Raw genomic sequence first — 18,771 nt, forward strand, 5'->3', positions numbered from 1 at the left:
ATTTTAAATTTTAAATTTATTAAGTAGTAAATGTATTANAGTAANATACTATATTGTATATATATATATANATTATATATATATAAATGCTATACCTTTTTTTTAGTTGCGCGTTCGAATACTGACTGGGCCGGAATTACATAACCAATTGCCTACATATAATTATACAATTTATTTAAAGAAAGTTTTAGCTTTATTTATATTTTCCAAAATCATCTGAGGTGATTGAGTGGCACCTTTGTCATTCAACACAATGAAACAAACCATATTGGAAGATAATTCCGAAATGTAAATGTTATTATTTAAAATTAACGTTTTAAACCCTGATTTCAACTTGTTACAGCTTTGTTTATAATTCTTCATTATATTTGATATTTTTTCAAACCTTTTTGGATCCAGTTTTGAATTTGAATTAGAACTTGTAGATAAATCTTTTTCATTGGTAGAAGATATCACCAAGAATGTGGTTCTTTCAAATAGAATTATTTCGTAAGCATTTATAATTTTTTTAAAATTTTTCAGATTAGTTTGATGTGTCGATATGTTGGGGATTAAAGAACAAACGATTTGAGACCAAGCTTTATACAAAGATTCATCCCATATCGACGTGGGGAACCCCACTAGGTTGGGGAATCCGAATTCTTTAGAGGTTAGTTGTAATTTTTCCATCATGATTTGGAATAATTGACTACGCTTATCCAATTGAACTAAATCCATCTTATGTAATAAAACGAAAATTTTGGCGTCTGGAGAATATTTCTTCAACAATTTCAACGCTCTTGTAAAAATATCTATATCTTTAATAACTTCTTGAGATTCTACATCAAAGACATGGATCAATACTTGAACCATTTGGAAAATATGATCTTTTTGTTTGGTGAAATAATTTTCCATAAAGACATCCTGACCACCACAATCCCATAAATTCAACGTCATATTACCAAGAAACCTTAGATGAGAATGTTCTACATCGATTGTAGCCCCAAGTCTACGAGTATCGAAGGCAGAATAGTTGCTAAAGATGATGGACCTCATGGATGATTTCCCAGACCCTGAACGGCCCATCAGCAACAATTTTTTTCTATTATTTGACATTGAGTTTGTATATGTTTAGTGTTTTGTGTATACGTATTATTATACACGTATACATGGACATACGTGAATTTGAATAATTATATGTATATTTTCAACCAATTATACTTTAAACATACATGTTATTATGGCGTATATATATATATATATTCCATGATGAATATTTCAAAGTCAAATCCGAAAATATTTCGGGTGCACGGGTGGACTTCTTATTACGGAACTATAACTCCGAGGTTAAGGGTGGCGTGTATTTTTATAGTAATGAAATAAATGGACAAATATAGAAACTAATCTATCGATGAAAATATCTATGTTTATATAAACATACAACTGTATATATTTATATATTTATATATTTATATATATATATATATATATAAATAATAAAAAACGATACTATCTGGGCAAATGGGAAATTTGAAACGGGCAACCACATATATGGGCAACTGGAAAACAATGGAAGGAATAATCATTAGGAACGAATGTAACATAGGAGATGAGCACGTGCAGGAGAAAGGAAATGAGCACGTGCCAGCACAAGGACAGAGACAAAGACAATTGCAAAATCTAGTGAAAGGTGCTGTTCGTACAGCAGCTGCAGCGGCAGCATTGTGTTGCGTGGGCACGTGCGAGACAGCAGCAGTCCATGAATGTTTGCGTCATGGAAGTAGTGTTTTGGCAACAGCAACAGTAGTAGGAGGCTTTATTTTGCAAGGGACTGTAGTATGGCTATACTTGGGTTACTAACCTTAGTGAAAAAACAAACAAACAAACAATAAGCGCATGCGTCACGTGCCCGGCCTTCTTTACTGGCGCAAACAATTGCGGGTGCGCGTCACATTCCCATTTGCGTCGCCAAATGCCCACAACATTGCTGACGCCACCAATTTGTGACGCGCCACCGCCCCTGGCTCGCCCCGCTCGGCAAAAAAAAACTTCACAATTCCATCTCCCTAAAATCATAAATTACGCCCCACGTGGCCCACGTGTGCTGCTAGCGCCGTGCCTTCCGGGCTCCGGCCACATGGGTTTTCAATTTTCAATATTCCAGTGCCTTTTTATCCAAATAGTAATAATACTAGATGTAAATGTTAATGTAAATGTTAATGTAAATGCAATCGTGCCTATAACTTTAAACTCGCCTACTTAAACTTGCCTTTTAAAGATTGCAGATTGCAGGAGTTCCACGTGGGCCATCTTAAAAAAGAACTCAATTCAATTCAATTCAAAAGATGAGTTTGAAACTTTTTACCATTGCAAATTAACTAATTCGTAATGGTGATAAAGATTTCTGCAAAAAAAAAAAAAAAAAGTTTTTTCAAATAGATACATTAAAACATATAAACATACAAATATATCTATATATATATATATATAAGTAGCTCGACTCGTTACTTTTAAAAAAAATAATACTCGAAACTTGTAATCTTGCAATCATTTCCATTCTCTAGCTCTTCGAAAGCATACAGCCAATGGAAAAAACTCAATCAAATACCCTAGCTAGAAAACGTACTACTGCCACCCTTAGCGCAGGTGGTAATGCAGCTTATCACAATTATCTAAACGATTTTGCAGATATCGAAGATCCTGTGAAACGTCGTCAGTTGGCTTTACAAGAAATCGACAATGCGAAATTCGGTTGGTACCATATCAAATCAATCTTGGTCGGTGGTGTTGGGTTCATGACCGATTCCTACGATATTTTTGCTATTAATTTGGGTATCACCATGATGAACGAAGTCTTTTGGGATGGTAATATCCCATCGTCGACTCAAACTTTGTTGAAAGTCTCGACCTCTGTAGGTACTGTTGTTGGTCAAGTCGGGTTTGGTGTTCTTGCTGATTTATTGGGTAGAAAGAAAATTTATGGTTGTGAATTGATTATTATTATTGTTTGTACCATTTTGCAAACCATGTGTGGTCAAGCCCCGGGTTTAAGTTTCACTGCAATGTTGACATTTTATAGAATTGTTATGGGTCTTGGTATCGGTGGTGATTATCCATTATCCTCTATTATCACTTCGGAATTCGCCACCACTAAATGGAGAGGTGCCATCATGGGTGCTGTCTTTGCTAATCAAGCATGGGGCCAAATCTTTAGTGGTATCGTGTCTATTGTTTGTATTGCCGCTTATAAAGATCAATTGAAACCTGCTTATGATTCGGCGCATTGTGGTCCAGATTGTAAAAGAGCTTGTGATCAAATGTGGAGAATCCTTATTGGGTTCGGTGCCATCCCAGGTCTTGCAGCTTTGTATTTCAGATTAACTATCCCAGAATCCCCACGTTATCAACTGGACGTTGTTGATGGTTCTCAAGTGACACATAATTCAAATCCTTCGAGCAATGAATCTTCAAACTCTTCTGCTACCCTTTCTTACGACAACAAAGATGAAAACATTATTACTAATGAACAAGAGATACACGTACAAAAACATTCTAGTCGTGTCGAAGAAATTGAAGCCAACGAAACTTCTCCTCTTGGTAAGACTCTAACAACACCAGAAGCTGCTCCAGACAATAAGGCCAGTTTCAAAGATTTCTGGGCTCATTTCGGTCAATGGAAATATGGTAAGATTCTTTTGGGTACTGCTGGTTCTTGGTTCATGTTAGATGTTGCCTTTTACGGGTTATCTTTAAACACTGCTATTATCTTACAAGCCATTGGTTATGCTGGTTCTAAAAACGTTTATTACAAATTATACAACTCTGCTGCTGGTAGTTTAATCTTGATGTGTGCAGGTTCCTTACCTGGTTATTGGGTTGCTGTTGCTACAATTGATACCATTGGTAGAAAACCAATTCAAGTTGGTGGGTTTATTGTTTTGACCGGATTATTCTGTGGTATTGGGTTTGGTTATCATAAGTTAACTGATGGTGGGTTATTGGGTCTATATATTGTGACACAATTCTTCCAAAATTTTGGTCCAAACGTTACTACTTTTATTGTTCCAGGTGAATGTTTCCCCACTAAATATAGATCTACAGCTCATGGTATCTCTGCTGCCTCAGGTAAGATTGGTTCCATCATTGCTCAAACTGCCTTAGGTACTTTGATCAATCACCACTGTGCTAGAGATGGTAAACCTAAGAACTGTTGGTTACCACATGTGATGGAAATCTTTGCCCTATTCATGTTATTAGGTATCTTTACCAGTTTATTAATCCCAGAAACCAAGAGAATGACTTTAGAAGAAATCAGTGCCAAATACCATGATGAAAAAATACCGGGTTATGAGCATTTATGTTCAGATGCTCCAAAGGATGATTATCCAGAAGAAAATGATTTCGGAACTGAATACAATCAAGATAACGAATATGCAAATGACATAGAGATTCAAGATTACAACGGTACAAACGATTACGAATATGAAAATAACAACCTCCATAACCAAGAAGAAGAGGATGAATATAATAACCGTAGTATTATTGAAACTGAGAATTTCAATAAAAACTAACTCGCCTATCCCCTAAAATAAATACATTTTTAATCCCCTAAAAATAAAATATAAACTCCTCTCCTTCCTTTCCTCCATGAACAAAAAAAAATATTCCTTCAATTTATGCAATTTGCTTGTACTTTCGTTTTTTATATAGCTTTTTTATCATTTTTTGGTATCTAGATATCTCTTTATTTCATTTTGTATATTATGATCATTTTAACAGAAAAAAAATTTCAAAATTTCAAAATTTCAAGATTTTGAATCTATTCAAGTCTAATCAAATTGAATCTATTCAATTCGAAAAAAGGCATCCCCTTATTTTCCTTGTGTTCGGAGATCTTTAGGAGCATTTCCTATTCAGGGCGGTATAGTTTACGTCACCGGTTAGTTACTTAAGCGACACGGAACATTATTTTTTTTATCAATATATCTTGATTTAATAAATAATAATATTTACAGGTTGCTTTGTTTGGAGGGTTGTAAAAGTTAACGTCACCGTTCTTAAAGTTAACGTCACCGTTCTTCAAGTCAAAATCACCGTTCTTAAAGTCAAAATCGCCGTTCTTAAAGTCAAAATCGCCGTTCTTAAAGTTAAAATCACCGTTCTTTTTTATTTATTTTTATTAATCGATTGTAAATAAAGAGGTGTAAGGAAATAATAGGGTACACTTTGTCTTGAAATGTTTGAAATTACTTTATCTTGCAGAAAAACAAAAAAATAACAACAGCTGTTAGTTACTAGCCCAGCATGTGAAACGATGATTCAAGTTTTTAGAAGGGCAGTAGAGGCAGGGGATCTTTTACTACGGTAATCTAGAACAGACATATATCTTTTTAGGTGATAAATGTAAGGATTATAGAATTGAAATAAAGTAACTACAACAATTATAACGTAGAGCTGATGCCACGATATTTTCACCACTCGATCTTTAATTTGACGAGTCCCTTTTTTTTTTTTTTTTTTTTTTAAATTTACAAGTTAACTTGAAGTAAACACAGGGCCCGTCAAATTATCCATCATCTATTAATGGTGATTGTTTGAATGTACTTTTTTCTTTCTCTAGGTTTACTTTTGTTTGGTATATATAATATTGTAACAAATCTGTAGGAAACATATATATGCAATGAAAATGACACATGCTATTACAACATCCCATATACTTTGTTTAGGCTAACTTCCAACACCTTACTGTTGTATCGGAATACACTTCCAAATCTTATATATATATAGAACGTTAAGAATAACTTAACACCAGCTAATTCCGTCTAAAAGATATAATTTATCTTGAGCCCCACATTTTTTTTATCGTTGCCTGTGCGAATAAGGCTTGTCCGCATCACTTCCTAAATTAGTAGTTTAATTCAGTAGTATAATAACTATATTTGAGAGGACATTTTTTTATCATATACCATGGGAATTACAAACCCTATCTATATACTTGATTTGGATGTGTAAGGAATAGGCACGAATTACCTTCAAGACAACATTTGAAACGCAATATTACAAAAGCATCACCGATTAAAAATACGGTTCTTTCCATTATCAATATCCAATATAACTAATTGTACGGTAACAACTAAATAGGTTTCGATAATGTCCTTTAAATATTTTTATCATAATCTTCATCTCGTAGCACAATATATATATATGAGGTTAAATTTTCAACTCATCTTTTTTATCTGTCTTTAATATTTGAACATAGAAATAAAATACAACTTCAAAAAATAACAACAACAGAAAATGAAAGCATCACATCCATACATGCTACATTTAACCTTGTATAACCAACCTTAAATATCCTCTTATTACAAACTCAAAACTATATAAATATAATAAAATATAATTCTATTCCTCTTGCATAACATTATATGACATCTCACATTTATTATTTCCCGTCATGCATCGTTTTGCGACGCGCATAATTGTTTTAGGAAAACGCGTGAACCAAAATGGCTGAAAGCAAAACAAACAAAACAAAACACCAAACACAGAAACGGCGAATCTCAATTACATAGAAATCTCGAAAAATTACATTTTGATTCTTCCATCAAATAATAACAACTTCACCATCTCTTAACCTAACAACTTTATACATTCATTCCTTCATCCATCCATACATACATACATACATACATACATACATACATACATACATACATACATACATACATACATACATACATACATTCATCATCCTCTATTAGCTTGTGGAGAAACACGAAACTTACCTTTATCTTCTCTTAATCAATCCCTCATTTCAATTTACATAGTTGATATATACATTACAAGGTTATCGTTGGATAATACACTTTTAAATTTAAGTTTTAAAATCAATCCATTACTAATCATTTTTTTTCTGTTTGATATAACTTTCCAATAACTTTAATTAAAAGAAAAGGAAAAAGTTTTGTTCTATTGTTGTTAACATTACTATACAGATAGATCATCACTTTACATTTTTCATTTTTGAAATTACAGATCAAGGTCAAACTTTATTAAAATAAAGAACCCCCTTTCAAACAAATTAGCTACAAAAAAAATTTTTTTACATCAAACCAAATCAAATCAAAGCAAACCATGAGAGAAGTTATCAGTATTAATGTCGGTCAAGCTGGTTGTCAAATCGGTAACGCCTGTTGGGAATTATATTCTTTAGAACATGGTATTAGACCAGATGGTTATTTACAAGAGGGATTAACCAGACCAAAAGGTGGTGAAGAAGGGTTTTCTACTTTCTTCCAAGAAACTGGTAATGGTAAATATGTCCCACGTACCGTTTACGTTGATTTAGAACCAAATGTCATTGATGAAGTTCGTACCGGTAAATACAAGGATCTTTTCCACCCAGAACAATTGATCAGTGGTAAAGAAGATGCTGCCAACAATTATGCAAGAGGTCATTATACTGTTGGTAGAGAATTATTAGATGATATCTTGGATAGAATTAGAAAAATTGCCGATCAATGTGATGGTTTACAAGGTTTTATTTTTACTCATTCCTTAGGTGGTGGTACTGGTTCAGGTTTAGGTTCTTTATTATTGGAACAGTTATCTATGGATTACACTAAGAAGGCTAAATTAGAATTTGCTGTATACCCAGCTCCTCAAGTTTCTACTTCTGTAGTGGAACCTTATAACACTGTTTTGACTACTCATACTACTTTAGAACATGCCGATTGTACATTTATGGTTGATAATGAAGCAATTTATGATATGTGTAAAAAAAATCTAGACATTTCAAGACCAAGTTTCTCCAATTTAAATAATTTAATTGCTCAAGTCGTTTCCTCAGTTACAGCTTCTTTAAGATTCGATGGTTCATTGAATGTTGATTTAAATGAATTTCAAACCAATTTAGTCCCATATCCAAGAATACATTTCCCATTGGTATCTTATGCTCCAATCTTATCTAAAAACAAAGCATTCCACGAAACTAATTCTGTGTCTGAAATTACCAATGCTTGTTTTGAACCATCAAATCAAATGGTTAAATGTGATCCTAAGACCGGGAAATATATGGCTAACTGTCTTTTATATAGAGGTGATGTTGTTACAAGAGATGTTCAAAATGCTGTTTCACAAGTTAAAAATAAAAAAACTGTTCAAATGGTGGATTGGTGTCCAACTGGTTTCAAAATTGGTATTTGTTTTGAACCTCCACATGCTACTCCAGATTCTCAATTAGCTAAAGTTGATAGAGCTGTTTGTATGCTATCAAACACTACAGCTATTGCTGATGCTTGGAAGAGAATCGATAGAAAGTTCGACTTGATGTATTCAAAGAGGGCTTTCGTTCATTGGTATGTTGGTGAAGGTATGGAAGAAGGTGAATTCACTGAAGCTAGAGAAGATTTATCTAATTTGGAAAGAGATTATTTGGAAGTAGGTGCTGATTCTTACCAAGATGAAGAATTTTAAGTTAAATCAAATTCGAAATTACCTCCACAAGTAGTCATCCAAGAAAATAAATAAATAAAAAAAAAAGAAAAAAAATAATAATAATGATAGATAATATCAAAGCATTTCCCTATAATACTTAATAATATTAATATCATTTCCATCATTTAAAATAATAATAATAATATAAAAAAAAAAAAGAAAAATTAAGAGAACAAGTAATTAATTCATATCTGTTTATTAATTATATCCTTCCTGCCAAATCATAAAAATTACCGACTGCTTCTACGGAAAAAAGAATGAGAACTAATGTATTCATTTCTCTTTAAATTAGTATCACAATTCCTACTAATATTTGATCTTTTTTTTTTATCCTTCTCTTTTTATATTTCCTATATTTTATACCGTATTAGTATCTATATATATATATATATATCTTTATGTATAATTTTTATACCCTTTCTTTATTCCCACTCACTTTTTTAAGTAAATTATTTCCATAACTAAATAGACATATTAGTAAATGATAAATCAAATAGGAAAGATGTATCATTAAATTGGATAAGTTATATATTTATTACAGGAAAATACGCAATTGAATCGATGAATTTAAGAATTTTTTTTTATCTTTCTTTGATTTTGTTTAATTAATGACCCTGAAAATTTTCGAACACATGACTCTTTTCTCCGAGATAATATCCTCGTGAACTTAAATTACATTTAAAGGCAACGAACCCTTAGCGATATCTAAATCTTCCAGAAACGAACTTGGGATCCAAACTGAAAGAAAAAAAAAAAAATTATTCACTACATTCATTAGAAGGGGTAAATTAATCAATCGCAACGACACAAATATTTTTTTTTAACGACGACATCTCTTAATTCTTGTGGCTAAGAACTTTCCTATTATTTGAAACGTTTTAACAATTCAATTATTATTATTATTTTTTTTAAGAACCATTAGCAGATTTGAGAAAATAAACAACTAAAGGACATTCATTTCAGCAATCAAATTGAAAGATAAAGTGAACTCACACGCCCCCTCTTTCACTCCAAAAAAAAAATTAAATAAACTAAAAAAAATTTACATCACAGCTAAATAATAGCCAAGAAATCTTTATAAATATTAGTAATAGACAAGCATGCAGAGAGATTTATCTTCTTTAGCGACTCTACCGAAAAGAGATTTTCTTTTTCAAAATTGGGCAAAAATATATTCTATAACACCACAATTATATTTCCAGCCAAATTCTATTGAAGAAATTATATCCATTGTCAATTCTGCCAGGAAAGAGAAAAAAAGTATCGTTACTATCGGATCTGGCCATTCTCCAAGTAATATTTGTATGACCAATGAATGGATTATCAATTTGGATAATTTAAATAAAATTCACGACTTGAAACCTAATTTAAATGAAAATTATGCAGATGTTGAAGTTGATGCAGGTGTGACAATTGAAGAGTTATCAAAACATTTAAAGAGAACAGGGTATGATATTCAAAATTTAGGTTCAATTTCTGCTCAAACCATAGCAGGCATTATTTCTACTGGTACTCATGGATCATCTCCATATCATGGACTTATTTCATCACAATATGTTAATTTAACCATTGTAAATGGTAAAGGTGAAGTTGTATTTTTAGATTCTGAAAATAATACTGATATTTTCAGAGCTGCATTATGTTCTTTAGGTAAAATCGGTATTATCGTTAGAGCCACTATTAGACTTGTACCAAAATTTAATATTAAATCTACTGAGGAGATAATATCGTTAGATAATTTAATTGAAAAATGGGATAATATTTGGACATCTTCTGAATTTATTAGAATTTGGTGGTATCCATATACTAAAAAATGTATTCTTTGGAGAGGTGAAAAGACTTTAGAAGACGCTACTGGTCAACCTTCATCATGGTGGGGTACAAAATTGGGGAGATTTTTCTATGAATCATTATTGTGGGTATCTGTTAAAATATATCCTTCTTTGACTCCATTTATTGAAAGATTTGTATTTAATAGACAATATGGCCATTTAGAGAAAACTAACAAATTTAATAAAAATCAACATATCACCACTTCCATTGATGGGTTTAATATGGATTGTTTATTTTCTCAATTTGTTGATGAATGGGCATGTCCATTAAATGATGGTCCTGAAATCTTACGTTCATTAAATCATTATATTTTACAAGCTGCAAATAATAAAGAATTTTTCGTTCATGTTCCAATTGAAGTACGTTGTTCCAACACAACATTACCCGATACTCAACCAGATACTTCCAGAAGAACTGCAACTTCTCCAGGTCCTGTCTATGGTAACATTCTACGTCCATATTTGGATAATACTCCATTGAATTGTAAATATTCTCCATTAGATAGTGTCACAAACAACCAACTAACACTATACATTAATATCACCATCTATAGACCTTTTGGAACAAACCCACCTATTAGAAATTGGTTTACCTTATTTGAAGAAACAATGGCAGCAGCTGGTGGTAAACCTCATTGGGCCAAAAATTTCTTGGGATCAACAACGTTTGTAGAAGAACCATACAGACAAGAGTCCGAATACGACGATTTCGACATGAGAGGCATGGCTAAGAAAATTAGAAAGTGGTATGGTAAAGATTTACAAAAATTCAAAGAAATCAGAAGAGATCAAGATCCTAATAATATATTTGTGGCCAATAAAGAATGGGCTATTTCCAATGGTATAATTGATACTGACGAATTAGCATAATTTTTTTTTTTCTCAGAACTATTTTCTTGATTTTTTTAAAAAAACATACTCTCTTCTTTTTATTTTTTTTTCTAACTATTTTTTTTTTTCTACTTATACTTTTTTATGACCACAATCCAATATTTTCATGACAATTTAATTACTGTAAATAAACATCTAATTGAAAACTTCTCATATTGTAAAGCAAACAAAAAAAAATGTCTTACACTTGGATGATTACAATTGAACAAGAATAATATTGCAAATACTTATTGCTCTTTTATTTATTATTTTAAATCATTGATATTGCACATTAACGCATGTAATGTTTCATCCTCTGGATCAATTAAGAAGTATTTACTACTTTAAGTTAATATTCTACTCTATATTTTATAAAAACTTTAATAATAATAATAATAATAATAATAATAATAATAATAATGATATTATTATCAATGCTATGCCAAGTTCTGATTTAAAATTTAAAAAGAAACAATACCATTAAGCGTGTATTAATCTCTAAATTATCATGACATTTGTTATAATTCTTCTTTTAATTGAAAAAAAATATACAAACAAAGTTAATATAGGGTATTAATTTTTCCCTTGTCTAATTGCTCGATTTGGGAAGTTTATCCGCGAATAATCGGTAAATTGAAACTCCTGGAAATTTTCGAAATTTTGAAATTTCATTGCGTAAGATTATTGATGATAATAATATTATTATTGATTTGTCAGGTGGAAAATTCGCCATCAATATACTGGGTAAGAAATAAAATGTTTAAAAAAATGGTAAATGGATTATAAAACCACTAGTAGAAAATATATTATACAATTTGCATCTATACTGTTATTATTAATATTATTATTAATTTAATCATTGATAGATAATTGGGAATAGAAAAAGAATAATATTACGTTCAATAAACAGTTCATCATGCCTCACCGTAAAGCGGAAAAACCACATAATATTCTAGATGAGCCATTACATGGGTTCTATATCCCAACTGCCTTATTTTTAGTGGGTATTACTATAACTACTTATATGTCTCAAGAATATAGAATTTTGTACTGTTTGCCAGTATTTTTTGGTATTGTTTTGGTCAGAATCGTCTCAGCATTAACAAGATTAAAGTCAATTACAGTTAATGGCTGGCATGAATTGGAATTAATGGAGCAAACTTTAATTTCCAAGAATTCTGCAATCTATCGTTTCAGAATGAAATCTAATGTCGACTTTTTAGATTTTGCACCAGGTCAACATCTTGCCGTTAGGGTTAAGATCGAAGGCAAAGAATACGTCAGAACGTATACCCCAATCAGTCCAAGACACGAACGTGGCTTCTTTGATATCATTGTCAAATCATATCCAGATGGTACTGTTTCTAAATATTTTGCTGGTTTGGTTCCCGGTCAAACAGTAGAATTCCAAGGTCCAGTTGGTAAATTAAATTATGTTCCAAATTCTTCAAAAGAAATTGGATTCATCGCCGGTGGTTCAGGTATTACTCCATTGTTACAATTGGTTAATGAAATTGTTACTGTTCCTGAAGATTTTACAAAAATCAAAGTCATTTATTTAAATGAAACTGAAAACGACATTTTATTAAGAGAAGAGTTAAATGAAATGAGTGACAAATATCCAAACTTTCAAATTGCTTATGTCTTGCATAAACCACATCAAGATTGGCCAGGCTACACAGGTTACATCACTAAGGAACTAATGGAAAAGCATTTACCAGCAGCTGATGATGATAACAGATTGTTTATGTGTGGTCCAAAGGGTATGAATGATATGGCATTGAACTTTGCTTCTGAGTTAGGCTGGAAGGTTAGATCTCAACCTTCTCATCCTGATGATCAAGTATTTGTTTTCTAATCGAATCATAGTATCAATTACACTTATTCTTGATACAAAATCATTCTTTTAACCTTCTCAAAGTAATAACTTATATCTATGCCTACTATACCCCTCTTTTCTGTTTTTATATACTTTGTAATTAATTCTCTTTCATGTATATTATTATTTATTATAGATACCATCTAAATAAGGATGAAATATACAAATATTTTACATATATAAATATTATGTAATATTATATTATATATTTATTATGTTACATAATGGCTTCGGAAATATATGTATTATTTCCGACGGCATCATTTTTCGTTATTCATGACGCAAATGCTGATTGGGTAAAAAATTGAGACAAAATACGGATTAATGCCGGGATAAATTGGCCATAATAATTGATGTGGGACTAGTAACAGCTGAAAAACTACTAAGTAACAGCGGCTATAAAGATATCTAGACCAGATCGTTTTAATACCCTAAGAAAAAGTAAAAGAATGAGAGTAACAGGATATATAATAAAATAGTCACATATATATAGATATATATTTATTTAACTTTTTTTTAAAAAAAAAAAAAAAAGTAAAATAAGTGCATAAACAAAATAACTCTGTGTCTTTACCATATTTAATTCATTTCACTCAATGATAATGCAATTGCTAGTTGTAGAGCTTCATCAGCACTCATTTCAGCAGGTGTACTTGGAATGTCATTCAAGCGAGATACTCCATCACTTCCGTTAATTCGAACATCAGTAGAGCCGAAATTCGTGGCTGTGGTATTTAATGTTGTCAAAGAATTGGTACCATTTGGTGGTAACGACACACTAGGTGTAGTATCACTATTTATTCTTCGAGATTCCTCTATAGCTTGGCGTAATTCATCATCATCATCATCATCTTCAGGGTCATCAGAAAGCAAATCTCTGGCTTGAATAACGTCATGATTTGGAAATGACAAAGATTCTTGAAATTGTCTAGATTCTTCAATGGCTCTTTGTAATTGTTCATTATCATCTATGCTAGAAGGTGTAAGCGCCAATGGTTCTCTTGCATTACTGATTCCACTTTGTAGTCTTAGGGATTCATTAATGGCTCTGGCAAGTTCCTCCTCATCAACATCTGCATTATTATTAGCATTTGGAATAGCATTATTGGTAGTATTATCAGGTGTACTTAAAGTTTGTGATTCCATCAAAGCTATTCTTAATTGATAATCATCCTCATCAAAATCGTCGATCCCATTGGGTATTCTAACATTATTAATATTCAAAGAACTACTACTACCATTATATTGTTCCAAAAGCGGTTGTTCATTTTCAAATCTTTCTCTAACAAGTCTTTCATTTTCATCAAATAATTCTAATTCCGAATTCATCGTTTCGATCCATTTATTATGATTATTTCTACCACGATAAGTGGAATTAGAGTGCTTTTTATTTATGGTAGTATTATTTGAAATGAATTGTAAGTGATGAATGATATTATTAGAAGCTATTATTAATTTATCTTGTGAAATTGATAAAAATTGAGGTACTTTATCAGTCTTTTGGATCACTTTAATTAATTCACCTGTTAAAATATCATAAACATTTAAATATCCGGCAAATGCCACGATAAGTATTAAATTAGAAATTTGACATGTTAATATACTCTCCACATCTTTATTAAATTTCAATGATACTTGTGGTTTAATCTGAGTTCTTGTAGGTGAACGAATATTATATATAAATAATTCATTATCCATGGTAAGTACTGCCATTGGACAATCATCATTGCCCACATAATCCAAATTTTGTTTACGATTACAAATATTATTATCGATTTTAATTTCATAAATTGGAGAATCAATCTTAATAACACGTTTATAACCAAAATTATTTGTTAAATCCATGGAAATTATATAAATATTATTGATATCTGCCATAATTAATGACATAGAACCAAAATCCATCTTAAAGAAGGTTAATTTTTGTAAATCAAATAATGTCTCTTCACTATGTGATTGCTCATCCAGTTCATCATTCAAGAAAATAGAGGATAAAGGTAAAGAATTTATTATATTCATATTTTCAATTAAATAAATAAATTTTTCATCCAATATTATTGTATAAGTTTTCCAAAATTCTATTTTCAAAATACTAAAATTTGATAATTTTAAACGTTTATGAAGTTTTGTATCATTCCACCAAATGATTTCACCATTTTTAGAACCACTAATGGACCAATTTGTATTTGTTGTATTTTCTATACTCTCTAAAGAATTTGCCAACGCAGTTACATCTGTGGAATGTCTATCATTAAATTCCATAACTGGTTGTAAATAAGATTTATTATTTAATAGTTTACCAAAGATACGACCATCGAATCTGCCAAAAATGGCAGAATTGGAATTAAAACTAATCTTGGAACATCCTTGAGGTGTAGTACAAGGAATATAAGTGATTCTTGGTTTTTTCCTCTTGTCTAAATTATTGGATAATTGAATAATGGTAATAATACCATCATTATAAACAATACATTTGGGGTAATTAAATATGATTTTTTCAAATTGAATTTGATTTTGATTATATGCATTTGGAGATATGATATACTTTGTCTTGATGGTTCTATTATGTTTCCACGATCTTATAGCATTATTTCTCTTGATATATTCGTTACTAAATTTGTCTGAAAAGGAATAGGATGGGAAATATAGGGTATCATATTTAGTTTTAAATAAATTCTTCCATAATTCTTCATCACTAATCAAATCATGGAATTTGCTTGATAGAACTGATAGATTATCCAAATCTCTAGTGTCTAAATAACTGAAAATATTAAATAAAATTTCAGGCGGTAATAAATCTAATCTTATCGAGGGGGCTTTGATAGTTTTTTTAATATTATGATTTGATTCACCTGTCGGGGGGATAATAGTATTACCTAAACTATCTTGGGTCGTTGAAGTATCAGTATGATCAGCCATTTTTAGAGTCTCATCAGCCATTACGGAATGAAGCTTATAATGGAGAGGTACTAATGATTGGTTCCTGTTTATACATGACTCAAGAAGGTCATCGCATATATTTTTTTCTGATAGTCTATTTAAGATTATAATCTTAATAAAACTCAATCTCGGCCGAAAGATTGTGAAGAAAAAAAAAAGAAAAGAGAAACTACTTATTTTAATAATAATATTATTATTAATATACAAATAAATATATACATATATAATTTTAAACAATACTCATACGAAGCGTCGTACATTATTATTATTATTATTATTATGAATTATTTATCTTTATAAAGTTTGTTATAGAATGTGAAGAGAATGCAATGTGAGGGGAGAGGGTGTTTCTTTTTCCTTGTTTTCTTAGAAAGCGTAGAGGGATATCATTATTGGACTAAAGGCAAAGTTGTTTGGTCATGAGCATGAGCATGAGCATGTAGTGTAGAAGTTTCTGAATGTAGTTTTAAAGGTTGCGATAGCAAATGACCCATTCTTTCCACCTTTGTCCTTAGATACCCATCGATTTCTTTAGAATGGATCCCCTTGGATTCATCAGTCCAATTGATTGGAATCATTGGAACTCTTTCTATACAATTCAAATAAGGTGGGTAAGTCACCGTAGAGATCTTGTCTGGGTTATTGGTCAACAATCTGATGTTTTGGATCCCCAAATCAATCAGTATGGATTTCCCAATAGAGAAATCTCTACCGTCGGCTGGATGTTTCAATAAAAGATTGGCCTGGACAGTGTCAGCACCTAAATCTTGTAAATTATAAGCCTTCAACTTCTCACCTAGACCGATCCCACGACCCTCTTGTCTTAGGTAAACAATCACACCATGACCGTTACCACCTTTGACTTTGGGGAATTGGGAGTCGAATTCAGAAGAGATCAATTCACCGGCTCTATCGAATTGTTCACCACAATCACAACGAGCAGACCAGGCGTTTTCACCAGTATAACATTCCGAATGGATTCTAACCAAAGTATTATTTTCAGGATCCCAAACGGTCTTATGGTCGTGATCCACCAGTAAGTCACCGGTCACCGGGTCAAACTCCAACTTCATATTCAATCTATCATCATAATCAGCCTCGGTACGACCTGGATACAACTTACCAACATAAGCACCTCTAATCATTCTAGATTGTTGGTTATCGTTGGGACGTTGTTTGAAAAGCGATCTCGACCTGATATCTTCACCAAAGACAATAGCAAGATGTTCCTTGTTATCTCTGTCGTTGGCATATAAATGTAAGAAAATATCTGGGCCGTTCTTGGTAGTTGGGATACGAGCTCTAGCCACACATTGCACTACAGGTAATTGGTTAGTCATGTTTGTATTGGTAGGGGGGAGGGGAGGGTGGAAGTGAAAAAAAGGTGAAATGAAATGTATGTATAAATGTATAATACTTTGTTATGATTAATAGAAGAAAAGAATAAAAAAAGTTATTCAAACAAAATAGATAAAAAAAAATAATTAAAGTATTTACAAATAGTCCCTCTTATGGAGAGTGATGTTTATATAGTTTTTTTCTAATAATTACAATAAGAATAAGAATAGGAATAAGCAAATGGATCGCACGAAATCACACTTCTGCTTTGGTTTAACATTACTTGTTTTACTGTTTGTAATGATAAAATTTCACTATGTCATTGTAATTATTACACACTTTTCCAAAGTTTGCTTAGTCAACTCTAGGTGCGAAAGTATCACGCCGTAAAGAAGAAAGGACTTAATTTGAATTCATGGACCAAGAAGAAACGGAGCATCGGCCTCAAAAAGAAACAGTTCCGTGACCGGCAAGAAAACGGAATTAGTGAAATCACTAACATTAGTAATCACAAAGCCACTGGTCACGTGTGCCGGTATCGAACGGCTGAGCTTTTCTGATATATCTGTATATGTAAATAAATCTGTATATGTATAAATCTGTATATGTATAAATCTGCATATGTATAAATCTGCATATGTATAAATCTGTATATGTATAAATCTGCATATGTATAAATCTGTATATGTATAAATCTGTAAAAGTTAGTCAGTTAGAACCAAGAGGGTGAGGAGGTGGGGTGGTGCCTTAAAAGGTTAGAGATGTGTATCAATTAGACAATGAGCTTAAAGCTTAGATACACGTCTGGGTTTTGGTGGTCTTTCAAAGAGAAGCTTTCATGTTGAAACAGATACTCCATGCTGCTTTTATACGGTTATATAATTAGGTTTGGCATTTGGGAACACTTGTTGATTGCGAGGGCCACTATACTCTTTGTATTGGAAATAAAGTGTTTTGACGCACTTTCTCAACAGTCGCTAAGGCTTAGGGGCTTTGCTTCTTTGGATATTGAGACAACTCATTTAGTTCTGTGGGAGGGTTTGCAGCGAGGATAAGAGATTTTAGTTGGTAAAATGCGGCCGTACATGTTCAGGTGTCCAGTCAGAAAATAGATTTTGTTTTGGTGAGGAGAGTGTAAAGTGAGCCACTGGTGACACTGTGGTAAGGGATGGATTCGCGATAGAAGTTGAGAATTCCGAGCAAAGAGCAGATGTCTTTCATGGATTTAGGTTTTGGAAAGAAAGATATGGTGCTTAATTTGTAGGGAATCCGAAACCATCTGGTAACCTGTAACCAAGGAAGGTGGTGTCGCGCATAGCAACATGTAACTTAGAGGCATTGATTTGAAATCCAACGTTGTGGAGGAATTTAAAGATGCGAAGTAGTAAAGAAAGGTGTAAATTGAGGTTGTCATTAGAGATAATGGCAATGTCATCC

At 31.9% G+C, this 18,771-nt stretch overlaps 7 protein-coding genes across 7 annotated transcripts; 4 read left to right on the plus strand and 3 right to left on the minus strand.

Moving 5' to 3' along the window:
• Positions 1-171: 171 nt before the first annotated feature.
• GTR1 (Rag GTPase GTR1) lies at positions 172-1,095 on the minus strand (the record flags this gene model as incomplete). Its single annotated transcript, XM_004178606.1, has 1 exon — positions 172-1,095. One exon carries the CDS (start codon positions 1,093-1,095, stop codon positions 172-174), a length of 924 nt encoding a protein of 307 aa, XP_004178654.1.
• A 1,469-nt stretch (positions 1,096-2,564) lies between these two features.
• PHO84 (phosphate transporter PHO84) lies at positions 2,565-4,550 on the plus strand (the record flags this gene model as incomplete). Its single annotated transcript, XM_004178607.1, has 1 exon — positions 2,565-4,550. One exon carries the CDS (start codon positions 2,565-2,567, stop codon positions 4,548-4,550), a length of 1,986 nt encoding a protein of 661 aa, XP_004178655.1.
• Positions 4,551-7,113: 2,563 nt separating this feature from the next.
• On the plus strand, positions 7,114-8,454 carry TUB1 (alpha-tubulin TUB1; the record flags this gene model as incomplete). The annotated part of the gene is made up of 1 exon (XM_004178608.1): positions 7,114-8,454. One exon carries the CDS (start codon positions 7,114-7,116, stop codon positions 8,452-8,454), a length of 1,341 nt encoding a protein of 446 aa, XP_004178656.1.
• A 1,121-nt stretch (positions 8,455-9,575) lies between these two features.
• ALO1 (D-arabinono-1,4-lactone oxidase) lies at positions 9,576-11,177 on the plus strand (the record flags this gene model as incomplete). The annotated part of the gene is made up of 1 exon (XM_004178609.1): positions 9,576-11,177. The coding sequence occupies one exon, from the start codon at positions 9,576-9,578 to the stop codon at positions 11,175-11,177; it is 1,602 nt and encodes a 533-aa protein (XP_004178657.1).
• A 916-nt stretch (positions 11,178-12,093) lies between these two features.
• On the plus strand, positions 12,094-13,035 carry TBLA0B02970 (cytochrome b5 reductase family protein; the record flags this gene model as incomplete). The annotated part of the gene is made up of 1 exon (XM_004178610.1): positions 12,094-13,035. The coding sequence occupies one exon, from the start codon at positions 12,094-12,096 to the stop codon at positions 13,033-13,035; it is 942 nt and encodes a 313-aa protein (XP_004178658.1).
• Positions 13,036-13,635: 600 nt separating this feature from the next.
• UFO1 (SCF ubiquitin ligase complex subunit UFO1) lies at positions 13,636-15,975 on the minus strand (the record flags this gene model as incomplete). Its single annotated transcript, XM_004178611.1, has 1 exon — positions 13,636-15,975. One exon carries the CDS (start codon positions 15,973-15,975, stop codon positions 13,636-13,638), a length of 2,340 nt encoding a protein of 779 aa, XP_004178659.1.
• A 410-nt stretch (positions 15,976-16,385) lies between these two features.
• Positions 16,386-17,336, minus strand: RIB1 (GTP cyclohydrolase II; the record flags this gene model as incomplete). Its single annotated transcript, XM_004178612.1, has 1 exon — positions 16,386-17,336. One exon carries the CDS (start codon positions 17,334-17,336, stop codon positions 16,386-16,388), a length of 951 nt encoding a protein of 316 aa, XP_004178660.1.
• Positions 17,337-18,771: the final 1,435 nt, after the last annotated feature.

Source organism: Henningerozyma blattae, chromosome 2 (genome assembly GCF_000315915.1).
Source record: "Henningerozyma blattae CBS 6284 chromosome 2, complete genome".
Taxonomy (NCBI): domain Eukaryota; kingdom Fungi; phylum Ascomycota; class Saccharomycetes; order Saccharomycetales; family Saccharomycetaceae; genus Henningerozyma; species Henningerozyma blattae.